At 46.3% G+C, this 27,979-nt stretch overlaps 1 protein-coding gene across 2 annotated transcripts in view; it reads left to right on the top strand.

The window, feature by feature from the left end:
• The window catches only part of FOXN1 (forkhead box N1), a 540,119-nt gene that overhangs the window by 322,344 nt on the left and 189,796 nt on the right, over positions 1-27,979 (top strand). Inside the window, exons 4-5 of one of the 2 annotated variants that reach the window (XM_078680115.1) lie at positions 13,627-14,112; positions 15,253-15,375. In XM_078680115.1, the coding sequence (XP_078536241.1) occupies positions 13,627-14,112; positions 15,253-15,375 (609 nt within the window). The remainder of the gene's footprint in view (positions 1-13,626; positions 14,113-15,252; positions 15,376-27,979) is intronic. The other variant, XM_078680116.1, reaches the window with a different exon arrangement.

Below are 27,979 nucleotides of genomic sequence, written 5' to 3'. Positions count from 1 at the left end.
ATGCTGTGGTTTGCAGGTGGGTTGGGGGACAGACAAAGCTGGTTTGCGAAACCCCCCGCAACTCTGCTGAGGCCCATGAAAAAATCCATCAAGAGGTATTACGTTTCCTTCATTAAAGTTATTGATAAGCAGGGAGGCCACAGCCAGATCAGGAGGAACAATCTATCAACTGACCAGAATACCATTTTAGTGTCTTACACCTAGCTATCATTCGTGAATGGGATGCACTCCTTTAAGTATTCCTTTTTCTCTTGTTCATCCTTAAATTTCGTGAAGCGTGCTGACTGGTTACGTGCCCAGCCCCTGTGGCACGCACAACAATAACTCGCGACATTGGGACACTATGTAGTGCCCCCAACCATAGCACAATTGCTACTGCATATGCAATATATAAACCAGTGTTCATCATTGTAAATCTTTTCAATCCATCTTTTTACATTTTCCATTGCTTTTAAGCGTTAACCATTTTCTTTCCACATGTAGGGTAATGCCAATTTTCTAAGTTTCAAGTATTCCTGATGGGCCATCCGAACCTCTTCATTCAAGAATATGCACTGAAGCAGATTTCATAAAATAGCAGTTTATTTGCAAACCCAATGCATTTCGGGCATCCGTGGGCCCTTCGTCAGGGGTAACTAGAAAATCAGTTAAATAAATGTTACAATACATCTCTCCACAGATTATATACATAGTACATGTTAATTCATTATGAACTGATCTACAGACGTCGTCAAACAGTTCACTGACTAATTATGATAAACAATCACCTCGTGCTGAATCTACTATTTTTAACTCACATTAATCACTAGACTCGTATCAGCTGAATATCTATTTAAACAAGATGTTCATGACATCGCCATTCGTTCCTCAAAGTGCTCTCACTATTATTAACCCTCCTTGAAACACGACATAGATCCGTGGGCTAAATGCCATAATTCTTGTAAATGAAACGCTTTCCCGTGGCTCACTCCTCTTCTACATGTTAACAACTCGGCTACCCGCCCCGAACAATTGCTGATCTTATCATTCACTTAGTAGCAATTGTGCTATGGTTGGGGGCACTACATAGTGTCCCAATGTCGCGAGTTACACTTAGCTATGACATGTTTATGATTCTTCAGAGGTCAACCAGACCACAGCCCAACTCATAAACAATACACACATTCCCCTTTCTTATATAATTGATAACATTTCAAATAATCAAGTTAGAAAAAATTGGAAATGGACAGATATGGAAATTCTAGTTCCAACTCAAGAAACAAAAATAAAATGAAACGGGAAAGGGAAATAATACAAGCAATGAAGATAAACCAAGAACCAATTAACTTTTAGGGTTACTACAGGAATCCTGTAGAAATAGTGAATGTTAACATGCATAATACAATTTTTAGACATTTGACTAATACTAATATCGGAATCCTGTAGAACTATATGTGGAACACATAGTTATAAATCCAGAACTTTTATGAACTGCAACATTGTCTACTGCTCCGTGATGAGTCAGTCTAACACACACACATGCACACACACACACACACACCGCCCCCCTTCCCAGGTAGTACAGCGGTGCTGTAACAGTTTTCTGAATGGAGGTGCTGCCATCATCTTACATGACTGAACTCATAGGGATTTTGAAAAATACAACTGTCATACAAAGAATGGATGTAACAAATGAGATACATCTGTTAATGTTAATGATGTAGGATGTATCTGGTGGTGCATTTTGGATCACATTGTCTTAAATATACTATAAACGGGGCCGAACTAGCCGTAGCGGGCATCAGGCATTTATTTGTGTGGTTGGAAGGGTGGGGGCCAGTTTTGCAGCTGTGTGGGGCCATTTTTGTTACTGGGGGCCTGTTTTGCAGCGGTGCTAAAATATTGGCCCCCTGTGACAAAAGCAACAGTGCTTCATTCTTGTAACCCCTGCCCTCCTCTATTGGGCTGGTCCACCAAAATTGCCAGGGCTGCTTTGAGTTCCCAGTCCGGCCCTCATTACAAAGCATCACTGTCATATACAGACAGCATATTCTCCATTGAAATGGCTCCTAAATTTGCGATGTACAGTTTTACTGATAAAACCATATTGCACATAAGCAATACGTGGAAATCAAGTTTCAGTGAATATTTATTGTTTGCGCATCACCAAGGAGATCATCAGAGTTCATTGAGCGGATTGTTAACCAATGGGATGGTCACAAGGAAGGAAGCAAAAGCCTCTTTGCTCCCACTTATGTGTGTGATTCACAATAAATTGCTCAGTTGATATATTATGATCCTGTTAAAATCTTTTTCATTCACACTTCAGAATTACAAATAAAATCTTCATTTGTGATTTGCTAACCACTAATATATTCATTTGTGATTGCTAACCACTAATATATTGCAAACAAAAAAAGCAGCAATTTGTCGGAAGACACAGCCCGACATTTGACCTCTGTCATTTAACACACAGCAAATATGCCCCTAACCCCCTACTTCCAGCTATCTGATATCATTGACAACCCTGCTAGCTGTGTTACGGCCTGCACATGGGAGCAATAGCCACCTATGTCAAAAGAATGTTCACTCCATGCACACCCCATCTAAAAGTCAAGTTGGTGTTAACAGTAGGCCTATGAAGTGAAGATCTTTGGAGGCAGATGATGGTAGATCATTTTCAGCTGGCCTCGTCTGTGCAGACAACCTTATAATTCAACATATAGTTTGGAATTGTGCACATCCTTAGTCTTTTCTAGGGTATTCCTGTGTAATGTATTCAAATTACAGAATAAAGGAACCCTTATGTCAGAGAACTAGGGCATCAGAAGAAAGTTGTAAGGACATCGCGTGGTTACAAAATGACTCTAGTTATAAAATGAGGGTGTATTCTCAGAAATGGCTTATTTTGATGTAATATTAGAAATGCATCATTTAAGCATTAAAATCAAAGCTTACTCATCCTCCTACTACTCACTTACAAGGAACTACCAAGGCAAGTGCTGATATTATGCTATGTACATAGGTTCAAAAGAGCGCGTCACGCTCATAGGTAGCAACGGAATTCAGTTTCAAAGAAGGGAATGGTCTCTTAACTAGTAAACCACTTTCAATAATCTGGGGAGGAAATCTTTTATGACAGCAGAATAAAGATAAACGCACCTTCATAGAAGAGAATTCCATTAGGGAAGACAGTGGCTACTATAAGACAAAAATCTACACCACAGAATGTGCCATAGACCAGGTAACAATGTGTTTTTAGAGAGCTGTTAAGACATTTAAGACCAAAAGCTGTTTCTTGAGTTCATCTATGCTCCAAATGAGAATACTGCAATCTTCTTGGCTAATGGCGAAGCTATTTATGATCCTCACAGAACTGCTTAAAGTAGGCGGTAAAATGCAAATGTTTTGCTACTGCATTTTGGTTACAAAACATTCACACATACTACTGCAATTCGGTATTAGGAAGGGATACCCTAAACACGACACTTCTTAATACCGAATAACGAATAGGGTTTTGTACATTGAAAATTCTTTTTTGTAGTAGCAAACAGCCCTATTCTGCGAATCGGGGTGTTTTTGACCTCATAAAAGATTTGTACATCTGGCCCATAGTGAGGTGCTCAAGTGGCCTCCACTTACCAGAATTCAAAATGTGGGTCTTGGAAATTTTTTCAACAAAAACTGCTCTGAGAACCGACAGGAGACCGAGACTTACATGCAAGCTGATCTGCTGCAGGTGCATCGCCGTTGGGATTTGAGATTAACTTTGCAGCAACTCCTGCAACATTCATCTCCGCAACAGAAAATGCTCTTCATTGGGGCCTCCTGTCGGCAGTATCTGGCCTCGTGCAGCCCTCTATGGCTTGACCCTGCAGCCTCATCCCATTGGGTGAATCTGAGTTCCAGAAAAACTTCTAAGTCCAAAGGTAGAAATCCTCATCAAACTTGACGACAACCACCACCCCATTGACGATGACCAACACCCCATAAACTACGACAATCTCCTCCGCCTGAAAACCCAGAACTTTTCCTGTCATCTTCGATGGCTTCAGGGAGACTTTGTCCAGTGGTTCCCTGTCATTGACAACGTATTCTCGGGTACAGCCCAATCTACCTTCTCCCAAATTTTTTCTAGGAATTCCTTCTAAATCTGCAGGTAAGCAGAGAATAGGCCCAATCCACTCTTTGTGTCTGACCCGTGCTATATCGTGGTTGGCTTTAACTTTGCTCCGCTGTTGATGCTTTGATCTTTTAGGCAATAGATTTCACTAAAGATTTTTTTTAAACATAATTCCGGTTCCACTGATTGGATAATTCATTTTGGTGATATTTGGTTTACTAAAATTTACTCTATTTTTTCTAAATTGGTTTGGGATCTTTTTTTGTTGTGTTTTTACGTTATTACTGCCTACGTGCTGCATTAATAAATACAGATTGCCTCTAAGTTAAACCTGGCTGTGGCGCGAAGTGCTGAGACCGGCCGGAGGTGAGGCAGAGTAGGGCTGTGGGCCTCCCTCGGCGACGGAGCGCGAAACCAGTGCTTCCCCCCCGCTCCCCCGCTTGGAGCTTGACCGGGGCCCGGGGTCCAGAGGACGGACTGCCGGAGAGGGGAAGGACACGTTGCTGGCGGCCGACTGGAGGGAGTTGGTGGAACCCTACAGGTGCCATTTCTGCTGTGAGGCGTGCACCCGCGGCGAGGACCTGGTGGCTGCGGCGGGGGAGGCTGGGGTCGGTGCCTTCCCCCGTGCTGGTTTCCGCCCGGATTGAGGCAGTGTGGAGAGGCGCTAAGGCCGGACTGGCGGCGCAGAGTGTGACCACGCCGAGGAGACTCCGAAACTCCCCCTTGGCGCCATTTTGAACGCACTGTGGATGGACAGTGCCTGGACTCCTGAAGCCTGGAGGTGAGGCGGTGTTACCGAGGGGACACAGCGTGAGCCCGGGGTGGCGGGACCTCTCGCCCGCCCCTGCATCTCTCTCTCCCCTCCCTGTCCCCCCCCCATTGACGGCTCTGAATGGCAGACGGGGAGTTATACATTGCTCCGGGAGGGGGCACGAGAACAGTAAGGTGCCTGGTGGCTACACCGTGGAGAGAGAGACCAAGGGTGACTGAGAAACGGTGGAGCACAGGAAGGAGTACTGGCTCCCTGATTTCGCCGGACGTATGGCAGGACGGTGCCTGGGGACTGCTGCGGATTAGATTGCTGCCCTCGACAGACCGCGGGGAAGTGGTCCCAGACAGGGAGGAGCCTCTGGATTGGGGAGCCTCCGAGGAGGGTCCGGACACCGGGCGCTCTGCTCTTGGATAGGCCTGGTGCGGGCGGTGCTGGTCCCCCCTGCCCCTACAATATAACGAGGCTGAATACCCTGGGGGACGAACCCCCCTACGCTGCCTGGGAAGTGGTACCCATCCTGCGGAAGCGGGACTGATGCTAAGACTACACCCTGAGGGGGGGCGACCCGGCTATCAGAAGACATGGTGCGTAGAGGACCGAAACCTGCGGAGGGTCAGGGGGACTCGGATGGGCCCCAGCAGAAGAATGGAGCAGGAGACGGCGGAGGCTGTCCGGGGGCGGCGGAGATGGCCCAACCGGGCGCACAACAAATGGACAAGCTTGACCTTATCCTTCAAGAAATTAGAGACTATAGAATAGCGATGGAACAACAAATGGGAAACCTCACCACCAATTTCTCCCTTCTAAAGGCAGACCACGCCAAACTAGCGGAGAAGGTCAAGGACCAAGGACTGGCGGTTGCGGACCTCACACCCACAGTGACGGAACACACAACCTCTATACAGGAGCTGCCGAACCAGGTCGCATCCTTGATGGATAGGGTGGAGGATGCAGAAGGGCGAAATCTCTGTAATAATATAAGGGTGATCGGACTGCCGGAAAGATGCGAGGGGCGAGTGCAGCGGAGTTTATGGAAATGTGGTTCTGAGACCAGATTGCGACTGAAGGAATATCCCCACACTTCTGCGTAGAATGTGTGCATAGGATCCCGTCCGGTCAGCCTAGACCGGGACGCCCACCGCACTCTTTGATAGTTCGTATCCTAAATTACCGGGATCGGGATGTCCTCCTTCGGAGAGCCAGAGAGAAGACCACTATTCACTTCGAGAACCAGAGAGTGTCCCTCTACCCAGACTATACGAACATTGTGCAAAAACGGCGGGCGTCGTACCTGGAGGTTAAAAAGAAACTTAGGAAGGCTCAGCTGAAATATGCCCTCCTTTTCCCCGCCTGCCTGAAGGTGATACATGGGCGGAAAACTCATTTCTTTGAAAGTCCCTCTGATGCTGATGAATGGCTGGAAGTGATGGGCATTGATGGCAGCCAGGAAAGCTCCCAGATGGTCGCTACTGGCAAATCAATGGACGACACGGACCGTGCCGACCGTGGATCCCTGGGGACCGGGAAGGAGGGAGACCGACGGGGCCCGTCCCGGACGCAACAGCAGAAGGACCAGCTCGAGGATCTGTCGATAGTTGGAAACTTTAGAGAAGATGCAGCGAGAATAAATACGGATTCGGAGGACGGTACACTGCCATCGGACTCGGAGAATAGCGTGATCCTGTTCCCCACGGTCACACCACAAGTTGCGGATGAGATAATGGATAATTGACTGGATGGCTAAGACGCCCTGGAACGGTCCCCTCGAATGCACTCCACTGTATCCTTTGCCTATATTACACCATGCAGACCCTGTAATGGTTTTGAGTAGTTATATGATTGTGGGGCGGGGGGTGGATGTGGACTCTGGTGACCCCACCTTATATAATGAGGCTGTATAGAGAGGACACTTCTATGGGGTGATGAGCGGGACCTGATAAGTGCCCCGCGGCGACCGTTTCGAATTGTGCCTTGATATTGTTTATGTGATTGACTCTCTGGCTGGACTACCGTCAAGCTGGCAGCGCCTGATGAGAACAACATCATGAACGTGTGTGTGCTTGGCCATCCCCCCAATGGCGAAAGCACAAGACTTCGGATTTTTATGTTACACTGTTTTGAGTTGGGCTCAGTTGGGTTGCACCGCTGTGCCGAGTTGGTTCTGTTTTTGTTAGATACTTTGGGGTATGAATACTCCTGGGCGCTTCTCTGTAGAGACCATTGTAAACGACTACTGACACTAATAGATCTGACTACGATTGATCATGGCTGAGAAGACTGGGGTGTACAAGCTCATTACCTGGAATGTGCGGGGTCTAGGGGCAGTGCAGAAACGACACAGAGTCCACTCCTTCCTCCTCAGACAGCAGACACATATAGCCTTCATACAAGAATCGCACCTCACTACTTCGGAAGTACTCAAGCTGAGGAAAAAATGGAGGGGCACTGTCTACTCCACGTCATACTCTGCTTTTTCTAGGGGTGCGACCATTTGGGTTCGCCACGGGACACCTTTAGTGGAACTGGACAGGAGGGTGGACGATCAGGGCAGGTATGTTCTGGTGAAGGGCACCTTAGATGGCACACTGATAATCCTGGGCAGTGTATATGCCCCGAATTATGACCAAGTTAAATTCTTACACCAGTTGGGGGTGGCACTATTGTGGAAGAGGTGTGGCGCCGCGGCCAGGGCGACTGACGCTGGAATCTGGGGACCACGGTTCGATCCCCGGCTCCGGCGGCAGGTCAGCCCAGCACCATGTGACTCTGGGCAATAGCTCGCTTAATCTTCCCGACGGCCCCCCAGCGCCTAGAGACCCTTACGGGTGATTGTGCGCTTTACAAATGTGGACTTTACTTTACTATCAGACTGGGCTGATATCCCCTGGGTACTCGGGGGGGACTGGAATGCTGTGTTGGATCTGGACCTGGACAGGTCACCCCCCCCCCTCCAGACGGGCGGTGCCACGAAGCTGACTGAGATATTCGATACATGGGTAGATGGCTGGGGACTGACTGATTGCTGGAGAACACTACACCCCTCCAATAAGGAATACTCCTTTTATTCCCCTGTACATGACTTTCACACTCGCATAGACCGTTTCCTGTGTTCCCGAACTCTGGTTACGTCGGTCGGCTCCTCGGAGTATCTGGCGAAAACCTTCTCGGACCATCGGCCCCTAACATTCACTCTTCACTGGGGTAGAGTGCCAACCCCGGTATCGACTTGGAGTCTTAATCCACATCTCCTAGAAGATGGACCGTTTCAGGCGACCTTATCGGACGCCCTGACACACTATTTAGAGGACAACTGGGATTCTGCTTCCTGTAAATTGGTGGTGTGGGATGCAATGAAAGCGGTGGTTAGCAGTGATAGGCCAATTAGTAGGGGCCAGGCAAGAAATACACAAGAAATTGTGCGAGTTGGAGGACCGACTGAAGAGACTAGAGCGAGAGGCGAGTGTAGATCCTGAACGGAAAAGGGAATTACAGGCGGCATACATCGATCACGCAGAAACGCTAGAGTCCCTGCGGAGCGTAGATTTTAAGGCATTCCTGCGGAGACAACACTCGGAGGCAGATCGCTCCGGGGCTCTCCTGGCACGCTTGGTTGGGGATAGACCGGACCCACCAACAATTACACAAATCCGTAACCCGATGGGCGCCCTAGTGCACACTCAATCCGACATTAACATGGCATTTCATGACCACCTGAAGGCGATTTATGCTCCTACAGGCCTAGAAGATTCTAGAGAGATAGCTGAGTTTATGCGCGATCTCCCCTTTCCAGCCCTAGCGGCGGACACACAAAAGGCAATTGAGGGGCCTATCACACAACATGAGATACGCGCCGCAATTAAACACCTAAATAGAAATAAGACGCCGGGCATGGACGGGCTCCCAGTGGAGTTTTACTCGACCTATGCTGACACGTTAGTGCCAGTCCTGGAAAATATCTATAGGACGGCGTTTGAGGAAGGACACTTGCCGAAGTCCACCATGCAGGCCCTGGTGATCTCCATACCTAAGCCAGATAGGGATGCACTGGAGCTGGTAAATTATAGACCTCTCTCCATGCTGTCTACAGAATATAAAATATTGAGCAAGGCTATTGCCCTGCGGATCCAACCGCACCTGCCTGCTCTAATACACCGGGACCAGTGTGGATTCCTCCCTGGGCGTAATACATCCCTGAATACGAGGCGCCTGCACGCACTGATGGCTGCATCACCGACGGAACTGAACCGAGTAGGGTGCATTGCACTGGACCTGAAGCAGGCCTTTGACCCCCTTTCCTGGCCCTTCATGTTCGAAGCTTTGAAATGCTTCGGTTTCCCTGCCTCTTTACTGCAATGGATTCGGTTGCTGTACACCGATCCCACCGCCCGGGCGAGAACGGGGCGATATGTCTCGGCGGAATACCTAGTACATAGGGGGACACGGCAGGGATGCCCCTTATCCCCAATGTTACTCGTTCTGGCACTCGAGCCCATGGCCATTGCCCTCCGCCTGCACACCGAACAATTGGGAATTCCGGTGGCAGGGACATCCCACCTACTTTCCGTATATGCGGATGACATGTTGCTTTACCTCCGGGATTTGGAGGCGGACCACACACAATTGTACGACACATTCCGCAGGTTTGAAATAGTGTCGGATTGGCCATAAACCCGGATAAATCTGTCGGCTTTTATTTCTGGGACGCACCGCACCCTCCTTCTATACCCTTCGATACGTACCAGATCCCAGTGGCACAGTCCACTTTTAGATACCTGGGGATCCGTATATATAGGGCACCAAAAGACCAGATAGACGGTAATATCTCCAAGGCCTTCACTGGTCTTCGCAGCAGCATTGGGTTCTGGACCTCATTACCTCTGTCCGTTATGGGACGCATTGCGATAGCCAAGATGGTCATGCTCCCTCGACTATTGTATTTTTTCGTCAATCTGCCGGTATGTCTCCCACAGCAGGTATTTAACACGATAAACACTCTACTGACCACTCTCATATGGGGGACGGGCAGGAGGCGAATAAGTCTCTGCAAACTCCAGCTCGGCACCAGGATAGGAGACCTGGGAGTTCCAGACTTCCGGGGGTACTACTACGCCAGCCAGCTACAGTGGCTATCCTTTTGGTTGGCAGGCAGAAATCTCCACGAGATTGGATTCACGACAGACCGCTTAAATCGGGGTGAACTACATAGCTTACTGTTGCCGAAAAGTAAGATACCGCAGACATGTCACCCGTTGCTTCGTACGGCCCTCAACTGCTGGAAGAAGGCACTAGCATACACAGCGCCAATAACACCCTATGCTGGTAATATACCCTTACTGGGCATCCCAACGCCACAGAGGAGACTCACAAAGCAGACACTGCGCCACTGGACAGAGAGCGGGGTTGAGGAGATAGGGAGCTTTTTCGGGGACGACATCCTTCTCGATCACGACACATTTGTACAAGTTACGGGGACCCCTGATGGACTGTATTTGTTGCATGCCACGGTATCCCACTATATCCGGACAACTTGGGCGCCACAACGAACCCAACCACCTAGACACGAGCTAGTACACCTGCTGCCCTACATGGGGACTGGAGGGCATTTGGTGTGGTGGTTATACACGGGGATCACAACACACGCAGCGATACCCCTCACCTCGTTGCGAGACACTTGGGCACAGGATACCGGAGAAGAACTACCAGATAACATATGGCGGACTGTGCTAGAACACCCTAAAAGAGTATCACGGAATGTGAAGTTTAACTTTATACAATCCATGGTACTCCATAGGGCGTATTTAACCCCGGAGAGGATCCATAGGATGTTCCCCGACTCTCCCCACTGTTGCCCTCGGTGTAGGGCGGATGAGGCGGGACTCCTTCACATGCTCTGGGCATGCCCATAACTGAGGGGTTACTGGGGGGGGTATGTCAGACACTAAGGGAGGTTACGAGTATGCGGATACAGGAGACTGCCTTGTACTGCCTAGTAGGAACCCGCCACCGCCCTAAGCCACTGAAAGCCAAACTGAGATTCGTGGATCAAGCGCTTCTCTTGGCAACTAGGGTGATTACCATGAGATGGAAATCCCCCAGAGCGCCCAGTATAGAGACATGGCAGGGGGACGTAGTTAAATGGGGCCAGATAGAGAGCGCCACCCTGAAGAGGGAGGAGGACACTGGGAGGCGGGAGAATCCCATAGCTATGGACTGGGAGGTCATGCTGTTGGAGTTAGACAGACAGGACCCGACACCATCCCAGGGAGAGCGACCACAGGATACACACTGAAGGAGGGAGTCTGGAGATAATGCTACCAAGGTCAGATTAGGAGCCTAGGATTCTGTATGAACACAGTGACACAGTAGTCGGCACTGATGACCGGAGAATCATACCAATGGGAGACTTTTGCAAGGGGGGTTGGGGGCGGGACAGTTGGGGTGGGTGTGGGAGGGGACGGGTCTTCTTCTTCAGACACGTGTATGGATGTAGACGTTCTATATCAACCTCCCCGTAGATAGGTGTGCATCGCCACGCGCCGAGGGGCCGAATTGAAGGTATAGATGTTGCATAACTTCGTGACTATTGAAGGGGATTACCACTGTCTTCACCTAATGTTGGGGAGAAAACAGAAAACCATGAATGTTAATAATAAGACGATTATAGGTATGTTGTTGCCTTGTATGCACATTCATGAATAAAGTTTTTGGAAAAAAAAAAAGTTAAACCTGGCTGTTTTTGTGCCAAGCTAGCAGAGGGTGAAGCATCGGTTAATTTAGCGCCTTTTGTGGTTCACCATGAAAAGTTGCCTGGGTGGGGCTCCCACTCCCTCAACCAATAAACCAATTTAATTCAGTGAAGTATTACCTATTACAATTGTTATCACTAACAGATCATTGAAAGACTATCCATTCATGAGCCCCAAAGAACCCTACCCACCTTGCCATTAAAATTAATGGGAGAGTGTAAAATATGGTATTGGACAATATCAAGCCTCTTGTTGAAAAGATGACGAACGACTTGGCACAATGGCCCTTACCACATCTATTACTATGTGGCATAGTTGAAACTGTTAAAAAGTGTCCTAGAACAAAGATTTAAGGCATTCTTTGGAATGCTATGTTTACAGATGCCTGAAACAGTGCTGCTAAATAGACAACCACACGTAAAAACTTATGATTGGGCAGGATGTAAGCAAAGACTTGAACGTTTGTACTTCTACGCTACTACTATTGTCAGTGGACTCCAGCTTCCTGGTATGAGAGTGTACTATAGGGCTCAACAGCTGTCACAACTGAAGTTAAATTTATTAAATCTGTGAACATATATTCCTGGTTTGTCAGTGAGGAACACTGGCAGGCAAATGTGTCAAAACTCACACTAATATGCTACAGGCACGGTAATCTTGATAACCACTAAGCAGTTACTCTGTTCTCTGTTTAACATCTTGAGTAATTCGCAACACATTTGATGGTCAACAGGTTCCTCTAAGGCAGAATCCGAGGCTCTGTACTGACCACTCCTTCGCCAGCCAGAAGTCGATCCCTATGGGAATTTCTAAGCTCAAAGATTTCATGTATAACTTGCTGTCTACATTCCACTTGGAAGACTCACAGTTGTGGAAGTAAATCCAGCAGAACTGGAACTCTTGAATCCATTTGTTTGGTCTTAGATGTATACAGAACGGATGTCTAGGGATCTGGCTCAGGGCGTGCTGGTGCACTCCAACATGCTAGGAGCCCTCCTAATGCAATAAGAAATGTGTGATACAATATAGCTTCAGTCACACCAAGAATATCTTTGACAATGAAAGCCTCCAGTGAGGCCGTGTTTAGCCTGCTGGATGGGGGGACTGAACAATTTTGTCTCCAGCATTTCTGCTTGCACTCAACACAGAAGCTTCCTGCGCGCAGAGAGATGGTGGGCGATGCAGTGGTAGCTGGTGAATGAATACTTTGCGTCTTGGTGCTCATCTGTTCCCAACATGGGCTTCTGCTACAGCAGCAAAATGCCATCACTCACACTGCCTGACACTCAAACACCCAATGACTAATCTGTGGGTTGCCCCCACATGTGAATGACACTAACCAAGCCAATGGCTGAAAGGAGACTAGCTCATTTTTCACTCCATGTAAGCCAATCGTAGGATAAGCCAAAATGTGACACTTCAAGCATCCATTTGAGGAAGGGTGTAGAGCCAAGGCCCCTTTAGGTATTGCTACTATTAATATGACTGTTATAATGTATTGAGTTTAAAAGTATTTCGGCTAATTGAAGTGGGTCTTTGGAAACTGTTGACTAAAATAGGCATGCTTTCTTTTATTGTTGTTTTCATTGGAAAAACGGTGTTTAAAAGGTGGTCGAGGTACCTCAAACATGTTTAGAGAGTTTATCCTGTTTAGGAATATCAAGAGAATTCCATGGAAAAGAAACTGTATTAAAAAAGCAGAGGTAAATCACAAGATGAATTGGAGTGTTTGCATATTCTCCACCTGACTCTTAACCTCAATGGAACTACCTGGTCTGCAGATGTACCTTTGCTTCTCTGGTTCAGTTGCTTCAACTTCAATATAAGCATCATTGCCAAATGTCAATTTTTATATCACTATAATTGTAAATATTTAATATATCGAATCGCAACAAACTGCTCATTTGCAGCGACCAAGCTGACCCCAAGTTCAAACATGCTTATTTCACTCTTCCAAGAATCCACCGTCTGATATGTCTACGTTATATGTTTGTTTATTCTTTCAGGATAAGACCAACTTCACCTGCCAGACCTACAGCTCTGAGTGTGAGACTCAAAGAAACATGTCGGAGAGCTCTCCAAGTTCAAGTCCCTCTCCTCCACCTCCTCCTCTTCCACAGGACCAAATGCAGGGGGCATTCCAATCTAACCAAGGCATCCTAGCCAGTGGCAAATTCAAGGTTTGTCATGGGGAAATACTGAGACGGTACAGCTGTGAAGAAACCACAGATGGACGCTATGAGCGATTCGGCAAGGATGGGCGGGATCAGTTTCACCCGTACAAGAGGCAGTTCAGCGAGGACGTTTTCCTGGAAGCTCACCAACCAATGGTCCTTGCACAGCACTCATTTAAAAATGAGGAAAGAGAAGCAAACTTTGAGATGATGGTCACAAAGGAAGCCAATGAGATGGAGCGGTTTGCTGCACGTGGCCCTGAGGGTTCTGAGCCAAACTGGTACCTTACGAACCATCACTGCAGTTCACAAGTCATGGTGAGCTATGATTCTTTACTTGCACCATTTTGGATGTCCTATTAAGTGAGTTTCAGACATTTCAGGAACACAATGTTTCGGTCTCCAGGTAGGTCTACTATAAATACACAGTTCAGTAGCAGACACATTGTCACTAATAGCTCCTAATTTACACAGATATACAAACCAACTCAGAGTCCCTAGATCGCCCCAAATGTACTTGCAGACTGTAGTTTTAAATGTGTTACACATGCTCAAAGTGGGCCATTTTGAAATATGGTTCAGGGCTAAGGAATAGCCATTGTCTCTGCATGACTTGCTTTATCATTAGGGTATTGCATATGTTCCTCGAAAAATCGCTTTGAGAATTGGGCTTCAGGTGAAGCCTGGCCCATTCATTGCCCCCCACAAGAGCCCAAAGGCATGGGGAGCAGGTAACGTTACCCCAGCCAGGCCACATCCCTTTTCTGGATAAGCTTCCACAGCCTCTTCACCCCGCCCTGCAATGTCCACACCCTAGCCTATTCAATACCTTCTCAGAGCAGACATTAAATGAGACCAATACTCCGCATGGAATAGGGAATATATTTCAACGCAAAAGGTACGCATTCCCCATTCCGTGAGTTAACTTCTAATGGATGGAATAGTTGTGGGGACACGGATTGGAATCGTAAATTCTATCTGCATGGTATCTCGACAACTAAATCCCTAACTATGGCATTTATATACAGGGTTCAGTGCGTTGTCCATGGATGCCACACTTTATACACAGAGGTTGGTGCTGTGTCCCTGACAGTACCCACTGGTAGGTCACCTTATATTGACTTGCTTCTGAAAGACCATCTTAAACAAAACCAAATCAGGCTTTGAAGGTAACAACCAGCACCATGTAGGCCTGAAGTTGAAAGCCACAAAAACTTAAGGAGTGGTGGATGTCGTTGTAGGAGGACAGAGGGAGCTGGGGGATTCAATCTGTTGGATAGGGCTACCTACTGCACATAAAGTAGGCCTTGGTCCTCCCAATTCTAAGAGTTTCTTAGGATACATAGGGGTAGTTAGGTGAGTGCCTGGGAAAGAAGGTCGAAAAAAGAAACGGGCGGAGGAAGTTCTTCTCCGAACAGAACATTGCACTAATGTATTTTTGCAATAATGCTACTGCAGGGTTCAGAAGTGAAGCTAACGGCAAGCCTCCTGGTGAGACCCCAGCAGGAAGCGCGGGCGGAGATGTACCGTTACCAGCCACCATCCCAGCAAATGTACTGCTCACCACCACCATTTCACCAGGTGAGATCAGTGTCTGTGCGCTTGGTACAACTGGTTGCGAGATTCCAGCTTCTCGCTATGCCTCTTTGACTGCCTCTCCTGGACCAGAATGCTGTTTCCCTTGTATATTCAACTGTTAATTTACTTCCACTCAATGTGTAAATCCTGCATCCTCCTCCTACCCTCGCCACTTACGTATGTGCGTCGTAAAGGTATGCGTAAAGGTATGCGTTGTAAAAGCATGCATTGTAACGACGTACATCCGTGTGGTACACTTCCAACTAAATCAAGATATACACTTCGTGACTCTCACTGCATCGAAGTGTGACCTCCGACATCAGAAAAGGCTATTTGTGCGTCTTGTGTCATATTGCGCCGTACTGTATCCATTCAGCAGTGTCTCTCAAGTGCATGGCTGCCTTATGTAGCATAAGTTATCCTTATGGTGACTTCAGTCCTCTTTGGTAGATCTGTTATATTTAAAATTATAATTTATATCACCTACTGATTATCAGGGCAGAACTGAAGATGTGTCTTGTACTCCCTATGACGTGTTCTTCCCATATAAAGTATTAATGTTTCACTACCAGAATTTGGTCAAAAAAATATTAACGAATCCCATTCAAATTCGGTATTTCAAATACCAAATCGTAAACAGAGATTGCAATTTCTGCTTTCAACATATGTAAAAGCATTTTTTGGTCAGAAACGGCCTGAACGGCCTGAGACTGCAAAAATGCTTTGTACATATGGCCTAATGCTACACCTAACTAAAGAGCCCTAACCAGGGAAAACCTGTCTTGGGTAGCTTTAGTTCGGGTTCAGGGAGGACCTGGGCTGGAAGTTCAGGATGAACTGTTCCTATTGGAGCAGGGTCAAATGGTTGGGTTCCAAATGCATTCCAAATGGTTGGGTTCAAATTGAGGTGGCATGGTGCACAAAATAACAATAGACTGGGATGGGGCTCCAAGTAATTACAAGTGACAGAGATTTATTTATTCAAGCATTCCACACATAGTGGTCCATTAGGATGGCGGACGGACAATGTAATCCTGTCGGGGCCCGGTACCGTCCGCCTCAAGGGCGGAGGAACCGTGCCCCCAATTAGGATGCATCCGCCACAGTGGCGGGTGCAGCCCGCATTTTTTACATTGCGGCAGACGGTGCTTGAAGCACCGGCCGCCGCAATGCAAAAAATAAACGTTGTACATTTCAATGCACAACATGACAGGCACCGCGCGGTGCCTGTCATGGTGTACATTGAAATGCTGGGGGGTACCATAGGTACCACCCATGTGCACCCCCCACGCCCCCATTCACCCTGGGGGCCTGCAACGGGCCCCCAAAGCAAAAACCGTATGCATTTCCGTGGCAGCATTGCCGCCACGGAAAGGCATTCCTCACCGGCCATCCTAATATGGCTGGCGGTGTCTGATAGACACCGCCACCATATCAGCCCTTTTCCGCCGCAGTCGCAAGCCAACCGCGGCGGAAAAGCGGCAGACGGTCTTCCCCTCAATCCATGTTACCCCCGCCAATGTAATATGGCTGGGGGAAGAAAGGTGGCGGACGGGCAGGGATGGCGGACGGATCAACCTTTTTTCACCTTCAGCTGTCAACCTACACCACTTTGGATGCCTCCCTGTTTATACATTTAGGGGCCCATTACGATGTCGGGCGGATTGCCTCCGCCAGGCTGGCAGTAGCCACCGCCAGCCTGGCGGAGGCAATCTGCCCGACAACCACACTAGTTCCCCCCTGCCATATTAGTATGGCGGGGGGACTTCGGCGGACCTTGCGGCCGGGGCGGAAAAGGAATAATATGGTGGTGGTGTCTATGAGACTCCGCCAGCCATATTATGATGGTTGTATTTAGGTGCCTTTCCGTGGCGGCATGCAGTCTTCACTCTAGGGGCCCACTGAAGGAGAAGGAGAGGTGGGGGGTGCACACGGGGGGTACCTGTGGTACCCCCCTTCATTTGCATTTACAAAGAAGCAGGCACCGTGCGGTGCCTGCCGCTTTGTAACTGCAAATGCTGAAATGCATTTTTAGCATTGTGGCGGGTGGTGCAGATAGCACCGCCCGCCACAATGCTAAAAATACAGGATGTGCCTGCCACTGTGGCGGGCACATCCTAATACCCCCCCATGGGACCCCCGCCCTTAGGGCGGTCCCTATTACCACGAGGATGGCGGGCGGGCAAAGTCCACCAGCCATCCTAATGACCCCCTTTGTGCGCTAGGTTTGTCAGCCTGGAAAGATGCTATGGACCTTTTCCGAACTAGCCCGCACCTTTCAGGCTTCCATGTTCTAGGTTAGGTGTAAAGATGGGACCTTTTGACTGCCTTCCACCTTATTCTCCCCATCCATGTAATCAGAGGACCCCAGACATTTGTTCTTCTTGACTCCTTACATTAGGTGTTCATTCTCAGACTATATATCACTGAATTTAGACACTCAGTCTTAGCGGGGGGAAACTTCAAAACCCTTTCCTACAAGTCTTCCTCCTCGCCACCACCCTTAAATAGAGCACCAGCTTACTGTCCCTTTTGCTCAATGTCGCGGATTCGCCCACTCTCCCAAAAATGTTGAATCCAAGATTTACCTTAGTATCAACTCGAAGCACCTGACTCATGCACTTACATCTTCACAATATTGCTGTGTCTCTGGGCACTCCATAAAAAGATGAATATATTCTGCCATTTCCAGACCACAGTTCATACAGCTCACTGGGCCCCTTTCCCCCAGTCTTAAAATCCTTTTCAGGGACCAAAAGTTTCTATGAAGGGAAAGGAGATGGTTGCTACTGAAATATCCTGGATGTGCTGTATCATAAAGTGTGCACATTGATGCGTGCCTTAGGTCTTGGATCTGTAGCTGTGGAAAGTGGCTTTCCCATAACTTCTCTGGAAGTACAGACTCTCCATCTACACTTTCCAGGATCAACCAGTACCAGGAAAATATCTCTCTTCTCTCTGTTTTCGCCCTTTGTAACTGTTCTTCAAGCTCATAAGAGTTCCCATTCTCCCCTCTCAAACCTCAGGACCAACTCCTTAATTGTAGCAACTTAAAAGCTGAAATTTTAACCTGAGCTGTCTTTTGTATGTCTTCCCACTGGAGAAGTTCACCACCCTGTAGTCTCTGCCCCCCATATTGTATTCCTGTCTCCCTAATAGAGGTTGCCAGGTGATCTCTCAGGAAATCTGGTGTGCCCAGGGACTGCCACATTGGTGCGAATCTGATGTAGTATGTTAATTTCATGGCACTTCTAATCTCTAACCATAGGGGTCAAACGGCAGCAGGTTCACTCACCGGACAGCACGCCAGCACGCAGCTCCTGCCCCTGGGTTGGGAACGCTGTAGGTCTCGCCGCCATCATCCATCCAGGAGCGGCCTGAGACTACAGCTCCCAGCGGGCTTTGCGTGTACTTCCTGTGTCCCGCTGTGTTCGCGCCCAGAGGCGCTACAAAGCCCAGCCTATCCCTCGGTGGAGCGGGGGTCAAACGGCAGCAGGTTCACTCACCGGACAGCACGCCAGCACGCAGCTCCTGCCCCTGGGTTGGGAACGCTGTAGGTCTCGCCGCCATCATCCATCCAGGAGCGGCCTGAGACTACAGCTCCCAGCGGGCTTTGCGAGTACTTCCTGTGTCCCGCTGTGTTCGCACCCAGAGGCGCTACAAAGCCCAGCCTATCCCTCCGTGTCGCGGGACGCGCGCGGGTGACACCGGGCGGAGCCCGGGCAGAGGGCGGGCCGTCTAAGGACGATCAGGGACGGGTCGGGCCACGTCCCTTTCATCATGGGTAAGCGCAAACTGGCTACAGCGGCGGCAGGTGAAGCAATCGCTAAGGTGCCTAAGTACACAACTAGCATTATTACGTACTTGACTACAAAGGTGGGGGAGCTATCGACGCAGATTGCAGAGTCAGAGCGCGAGTTGGGTCTTGCCACCAGCCCTGGGGCTGTTAACACATCCAATGCCACTGTTATAAATTGTATCCCGCTGGAGCCTAGGGTTATTATTGAGCCCTGTAGAACCACCCTGCCACAATCCTCCACAGCTCTTCCTTTCCCGGTGTTGCCTGAAACTGTGATACCATCATTCCCTATGACCCCGGGGGATGTAGGAAGGACTGCATCAAACCAGGAGGGGCCGCTACAGCCTATTTATGTTACTGAGGAGTGTATCTCGGCCCTGTTGGAAAAACTGTTTACAGATAGACTGGAAACCGCTTTAATCCAGATTGCCTCTGACATCACTGAGACACTGAGGGATTGTGTTAAGAATCTTATGGCAAAATGTGAGCGCATCAATGATGCCCTTAATACTCGGGCCACCTCTTCCCTTATACCTATGGCGCCATGTCCTACAGTTGAGCAGGTTTCTGCCCCTAAGGTTGGGGGTTCATCCACAATGAGGTCGGCTGTTAACTCTATAGTGATCACCGATAATCCTGTTCAAAATAAAGGGAAAGTGGACAATGGGATATATATTCCCACGACGATGGCTGCTCCCAGTGTCAATACCTCTGTAAGGTCTAGAGGTCAGCTGGGGGCTGTGGCAAGAAGAACACCTCCATTAAATCTACCCCCGGAGGCAACACCTTTTGTCGCAATCTTGGTTAACGTGCCTAAACTTGAAGATGGGGAGGTGGAACATCATGACACTCTTCTTAAGCACGTTAAAAAATGGTGTAATGCCAACTGCACGGGAGAAAGTAACATCGCAGATAATATTGTGACAAGCAGAAGGGTCAACTGGGTAGGCACAAGCAAGAAAGAGGTAGTGGGTGATTGTGTCATTGTCAATTTTAAATCTAGAAATGTTGCCACCCGCCTCTTCTGGGATGACTCCCCTGTGGACCCTGTAGGTAAGGGTGTTCGGGCGATGCCTCTTGGCTTTTTTTATCCCCGAGTCCATAGACCAGGTACTGCGGAGAATAACAAGTCACATTTTACTGAAAATACTTGGGCGGAGGACAAACTTATTTCACCTATGTTTGCTAATGATTGGGTGACAAAGCCTTGTAAGGGCAGTGGCTCAGTTAATTCTGTAAGGAATATTCCCCCAAATGATTTATTTCTGTCAAATAGGTACACGGCCCTAACCGATAGAATAGATACTGAATGACTAGAGCCTGAGTATGAAAACCTGACTGTCCCATGCCAAGGTTATGCAGAGGTTAACCCGTCAGAAGTCATGGTTAAAACTGCCATAAATGACCCATTAGAATCGAGCAGGGGGCATATCAGGTTATTATCATGGAACATTGCGGGTTTACGGGCAAAACAGGATGACCCGATTTGGCTACAACAATTGAAGGAACATGATATAGTTGCCCTATAAGAAACCTGGTCAAAAGATAAGGGTTTCTGGGTAGATGGTTATATTTCATTCTCTGTTAATGCCCAGAGCTCCACGGCGGGAAGGGATAGAGGGGGTCTGCTATTCCTTGTTTCAATCAAAATAGCAGGGACAGTTAAAGAAGTCCCTAGTTCCTCTCACTTCTTTCAGTTGGTGGAAATTAATTTGAAAGACAAGAACAAGTTTGTGTTTATAAATTGTTATAACTCCATGCAGGGGGGGGCCCCTAATTTTGTTTTAGAAGGTTTATCGGCCTTTTTAACAAATTATATGTCAAAACAAACCACTTTTGTTCAGCTAATTATGATAGATGATTTTAATGTTCACCTGTGTGAGTCTCACTGCCACATCATAGATGATACCGGCCCAGATTACACATCGTTGCCACATTTTGAACACAGCCCTAAGGGTGTGGCAATGGAAAACCTGTTATCATCTCATGATTTATATGAACCAGGATTCTCAGATCCAACAAATCGTGTGGTCACGTATAACGCAAGGGGGAGTGAATCGATTATCGATTACTTTTTCATGTCCCCGGGGCTTCTACGCTATGTATTGTTTTATAATGCAATTGTAAGCGGGTTCAGTGACCACAATCCGGTGTTGTTGGTTTTGGACGCCTACTCTGGCTTATGCAAAGGGGAATTGAGGCCCTCCTCTGCAAGGGATGTAAGGAGCAGAGATCAGGGAAGGCGCCTCAAATGGTGTAAAGTCTGCCCAGAGGACTTTCATGGTCTAATTGAGCAACATATGGCAGCCGAAATTGAGAAATGTAGGGATGGAGAGAGGAGGGGGGGGATGTTGTTAGTGCCTTCGAAGTGATTTGTGCCAGAGTAGAAAAAGAGCTCACAGCCAAGCCAAGGAGGGGCCCTGCACCAGTGTTTAGGTGGTTTGATCGCACTTGCTCGAAGTCACACTCGGCTCTTTTGAAAGCCCTTAGACAATCCCCTAGAGATAGGTCTTTGGTGGCACAGTTGAGAAAAGATTATGCAATGGCGATTAAATCACGAAAAAAGGCCATTAAAGATGAAGCTTGGGATTCTTTAATGGATCCTACAACTCTTAAACAAAGTTCCAAATTTTGGGCCATAATTAATAATCCTCTATTTGCTCAAATAAATAATATGGATCTTGAAATAAACATCCCTGAAGCAGACTGGATTAATCATTTTTCTAATATATGGCTCAAATGATATAGTCGAGTCGTTTGCAATACCCCACTCCCCAACCTCCCCTACTAAGTTAAATTTCAGTAAAGCAGAAGTAGAGCTGGCAATTGTAGGCTCTGCTACTAATAAAGCCCCGGGCCCAGATGGGGTACCTCTGGATTTTTATAAACTTAACCCTGAGTTGTGGGCTGAGTTTTTAGTCAATGTTTTTAACTGTGTGCATGAGGGGGGTTTGCCAAAAACCTGGGCATGTTCAATCATAGTACCCATTTTCAAAAAGGGCCAAAGAAGTGACCCCAAGTGCTTTCGACCAATTTCTTTATTGGATTCCTCCATGAAGATTTTGGGCAAAGTTCTGCTAGCCAGAATTAACAGTTGGTCCCTAGACAACAATATTCTAGCAGATGCCCAGTACGGGTTTCGCGCAGGCAGAGGAACAGAGGACCAATGCTTAAATCTTCATTTGATAATTTCGAAATACACTACTGTTAAAAAGGGGTCAATTTTTGTTGCTTTTATGGACCTGTCCACGGCCTTTGATTTGGTTAATAGAGCCCGGCTGTGGACCATGTTGTTAAAATTGGGACTTGATCCTCCCCTTGTATATTTCTTGGCTGAACTACACAAGGATTTAAAAGCTTCTATTAGAATGGACCAAGAAGGTAACTGCACAGCGTGGTTCAAATCAAGTAGGGGCGTCCGGCAGGGCTGCATTCTTGCGCCCATGCTGTTCACTCTTTATATAAATTCTTTAGAAAAGACTCTTTTAACTGCTACCTTGGATATTCCGCGTGCAGGGGATACTCGAATCCCTGTCCTTCTGTACGCGGATGACGCAGCTCTGATAGCTCGGACCCATTTAGGTTTGCAAAGACTTTTAAATGCTTTTAATGAGTTTATGTCTTCACTTGATCTAGTGATAAACAACTCCAAATCTCACGTCATGGCTTTTGGGGCTGTCAAAAATAACTCTAAACAGTTCTACTGCAATGGTGACGTGATCACTAATATCAAAATTTTTACTTACCTGGGTGTAATTTTTGACACCAAGGGCAGCTGGGCTCCCCAAATTATAGCTAAAACCAAAGCAGTTAGGAGCTCGGCTAATGCTATTTTAAGTTTTTCTAGGAGACTAGGTGGGAAACCAACTGGTGCTTTACTAAACTTGTATAGGGCAAAATCTGCGGCAATAGCCAGGTATGGTTCAGGTTTGTGGGGCTATGTGACTGCCGAATCCATTCAAAGGGAAGAAAATAAGTTTCTCCGATCGATTTTAGGGCTTCCCCAATCTGCAGCCACGTTTTCAGTTCACCAGGAACTGGGTCTAGGGTATATTTCCGATACCCTTTTAATGGCTCCTATTTTGTTATGGATAAGGACCTGGACCAATAACAATCTAGGTTTGAATCACAAAATACTGGTGGACTGTTTAAATTTGGATAATTCTAAAAAAATTGCTTGGCTCTCATACATTCATAAGTGTTCCTTGGACCTTGGTCGTCCCGATATTTTTTCGGTCCCTCATGGTCTAAGGAAATCTGATCTAGATTGGGTCAAGCTCAACTTTGTTAAATTGAAAAATGTGGAGAGGGAGGAACCCCAATTGACTAAACCCATGGTCAGAGCCCATTTTCTGACCCTTACCTGCCTTACTATACAACCGTATCTTACTATTGTGAACATCCCTTTTCATAGGTGGCTTCTGGTGAAACTTCGGTTTAATCAGATTTATACGGTCCTTTGTGATAATCAAGGATGGTATAAGGAGGAGGACGCCCCTGTTTGTAATTGCGATAATTTTTCTACGCAAGACAATATGCACTTTATGTTGTTCTGTCATTTTTTTACTGAGCCCAGACAGAAATACCTGGTTCCTTTACTGAAAGATAAAGCCTTTCATCAGGCAAAACCTGCCCTCCTGTATCTCCAATTATTGGATTCTGCTTTGGCTATGTTTAGTGTGGCCAATTATCTTGTTGCTGCGGTCCGGATCAGGAGGAGAAGACTTAAAATGTAACATAAGGGTTTTGCATGAAAGGATGAAATGGATAATGTTTTTCGTATTTTTACATTTTTTAGCCAAATATTTATTCCTTTTATTATTGAAAATTGTGAAGATACAAATTGCCTTTGATGCTCTTTTTAATTGTTTTTAAATTGTGATTATATTAATTGTTCTATTGATCTTTGTAATCTTCATGAATTTGTAATGCCCCTTTTTTTTTCTATTGTGATTGTAGAATGCTTTTATGATTTTTAACTAAATCGAATAAAGTGGTTTTTGACTTGACTTGACTTGACTTGACCTGACTCATGCACTTACATCTTCACAATATTGCTGTGTCTCTGGGCACTCCATAAAAAGATGAATATATTCTGCCATTTCCAGACCACAGTTCATACAGCTCACTGGGCCCCTTTCCCCCAGTCTTAAAATCCTTTTCAGGGACCAAAAGTTTCTATGAAGGGAAAGGAGATGGTTGCTACTGAAATATCCTGGATGTGCTGTATCATAAAGTGTGCACATTGATGCGTGCCTTAGGTCTTGGATCTGTAGCTGTGGAAAGTGGCTTTCCCATAACTTCTCTGGAAGTACAGACTCTCCATCTACACTTTCCAGGATCAACCAGTACCAGGAAAATATCTCTCTTCTCTCTGTTTTCGCCCTTTGTAACTGTTCTTCAAGCTCATAAGAGTTCCCATCCTCCCCTCTCAAACCTCAGGACCAACTCCTTAATTGTAGCAACTTAAAAGCTGAAATTTTAACCTGAGCTGTCTTTTGTATGTCTTCCCACTGGAGAAGTTCACCACCCTGTAGTCTCTGCCCCCCATATTGTATTCCTGTCTCCCTAATAGAGGTTGCCAGGTGATCTCTCAGGCAATCTGGTGTGCCCAGGGACTGCCACATTGGTGCGAATCTGATGTAGTATGTTAATTTCATGGCACTTCTAATCTCTAACCATAGATAAGCCATTGCCTGTAATGCGTTCAGTCTCACTTTTTTGTAGAATTGTACATCTCCGAACCTGTATAAAAAGTAAGATTCACCCCTTACACATCCTTCAACATGATTTTAAGTAAGCTTCCCTTGGCTAATTCATCTTTAAGTAAGTGCCTGAAGGTCTTCAACTGATAGGGCCACTCATAGATCAGAAAGTCTGGCAATGAGACCCTACCCTGCTCTTGTTTCCTACGTAGCTTCTTCCACGAAATTTGTGGGCCGTTTAACACCCAAATGAAGGAGTTAACAGTACCTTGCAGCCTCCACAACCACTCTTTTTTTAAATACATGGGGATAGAATTAAAGAGGAAGATGAATTTTGAGAGTATAGTCATTTTTATCAGGTTAACCCTCCTAAAAATAGTTAACAGTAAATGTGACAAGCTAGCTAGGAAACTGTTAGTATCTTGAAACACTTTTAAAGTTGAATTCTGCAGTCTTTCCTATATCCTGTGTAATTTTAATTCCTAGATGTTTCATCTCTCTTTTAATACCTTGATTTACCTCCCCCATTTTCCAAGCTATTGTTTCCATCTTTGAACAGTTTAATGCATATCCGGACACTCCTTCAAAATATGGTCACAGGTCCTCAATTACTGATAGGGAGGCCTGCAAGTCTAATGTATATATCATCAGATCGTCCGCACATAGAGTTATCTTTTTTTCCCATGTATCGTACTTAAAGTGTCTTACGTTTTTCCCTCCCCTCAACGTCATACACAGGTTCAATATATAAGTTGAACAGCAGTAGGGAGAGAAGACATCCCTGTTTCATCCCTCTCTTGATTTTAAACTCAGTTGTTAATCTACCATTAATAAGTATTTTAGTTGAGGGATTTGTGTATATTTATTGAATTACCCTCCGAAAGTTCTCATCCAGATGATTTCATCACAGCATTCAGTGCTCCCCACAACCCTACTCTTCTCTCTCCCCGTAGAACACTCTCATACTTTCTCATGGCCTATGAAAAAGCCTTTTTTTTAGTGCTCGCCATGGAATTTGGACTCAAGTAGAAAAAAAGAATAATAATTAATTGGGCAGATTGACTCCTGATGGGTTCTTTGCTTTCCATGTATGCTAACCCTCCTGTGATGCATACCCACTCTTCATCACCTCCAAGCACCAGATGCTCAATTTCATGCACTTACCAAAAGAATGCATATCCTTTTTCAGAATGCTGATGCCATTTTGGGAGAGGGTCAGATGATTTAATTACATGTACTCAAGAGCCAGGCAGTTACACCAAAAAATTGAGGATTGTGCCCATATATCCTGGACATAAATCCTGTAGATCTCCGGGCAATCTGAATCAATCTCATTTTGCACTGTTTCACTTTGAAGGTTGTCTTGGAAATAGGTTCCATCCATGGAAAGACCTGAAGCTGTTTCCCTGACCCGTTTATCCTTTCGACTTCTCCTTTCACGTTGACTTCTCGGAGTCGGTATGTGAGGTTTTGGCATTTTACAGTCTTTGTTGAAACCAACAAGCCGGTTAACCCCGGAGCTGAAGATGAATGAAGCACCTCATTTTTAAGATCCATTTGTGACCATTTTGCAGACACCTTCTTAGCTCTGCCTCCTTAGTGGTTTGCGGACGTAGTATATGAACCAATGTGATGATGATGATGATGATGATCCACAAAACGGTTGATCGCGTTATTGTTATGTTGTCTGTCTGATTTAACATTCACTCTGACATGAGGGATGGAAGGAAAATTACAGACCAAGGTGGCCTGCTTTGAGCTTTAAAGTGTTTAGGAGGTGAGACTGCTTACTTATACTATCTGATAATCCATGTGGGATCCCAACCCTTGTATCCCATGAGTTCGAGACATTGAACTGTGTTGAAAAAGAACTCCTGGTATCATGTTAGTTCTCTTCACAATAAGGCAACAGATTGTTTTGCAATCTGGTAAAGGATTATTCATTGCCTCAGGTTGGCAACTTCCGACTCAAATTGCCCTCATGCAGAGTCTGGCATTTGGCACTATGAAGTGTGCATAATGTCAGGTGAATCACTGTCCTGTGGTGATGAAATCTGGGGGCAGTGGATGATAGTCAGTCCCCGATGGATACATACTTACGAATCTTGCAGCAGGAAGCACATCAAAGCACTAGATTGATTTGACTGATGTCAACGTCAATTTGTTGTTTTTTACCTGCAGCCATGGATTGCGAAGGATATCTGTTGTATTTTGCAGCCTTGATCAACCACTCAAGTTATTGACGGATACAAATCCACGATAGACTGTAGTGTAGTTCTAATATATCCCTATAGGCTCTGCGCATTGGAATAATATCTTCAATAGTATAGACGTAGGACTGCGGTTAACTAAGTCTTCTACTGACGATATTAGACTTAAAGTTATGTGTGCCAGCTAGCTCAGAGTTCACTAGAAACTTTCTCGAATAGGCAAGGAGGAGTTTAACCTCCCTGGATAGACAAGAAGGGATTTAGTTTCTGACAACCATAGAACATGACAACTTTGCTCTCCCCTAATCAAGAGTATATCTCTAGAGTCGTGTGAAAACAAAAGACGACTATTTCACTCAGTCAGTACGTGCATTCTTAGTTTCACCAGTTTGTAGAGAAATAAGAGATGGGCGTGTTTCAATAAAAGATGTTATTTATTGATCAGTCTCTTTTCTCATACAAGAGAAATGAATCGCTATTATTGCAATACTTATAGTTAAGTAAAGTGCATACAGTAAAAACAGGATTATAAAATAATACTGTAAAAGCATTGATATGGTTTCTTAGCCATATGATACTTAAAATGGATAAAAGATATACATACATATATACATTTGACTAATCATACTCAACTGGTGCTTCTAACTACGCCTACCCCAGTGTACCTGACCTAAGCCTAATACGTGGGCGGGAGTAAATAAGTAGCAGTTTAAGTTAAGTTTGTTTTGCCAAGGATCTGACTCAAGAATTCTCTGCAAGGGTTTAGTCAGTTTAGTACCTGGGATTTAGAAGGCTGGAGGGTTGGTATCTCTGTCTCAGGACTCGATATCCCAGTTACCCGCGAGGGCGGCTGGAAACGCCGGAGGCTGGATTTCTCGGCAGGAGAAAAGGCA

This window comes from Lissotriton helveticus, chromosome 3_1 (genome assembly GCF_964261635.1).
Source record: "Lissotriton helveticus chromosome 3_1, aLisHel1.1, whole genome shotgun sequence".
NCBI classification, from domain to species: Eukaryota; Metazoa; Chordata; class Amphibia; order Caudata; family Salamandridae; genus Lissotriton; species Lissotriton helveticus.
This window is presented reverse-complemented; position numbering and strand designations above follow the sequence as displayed.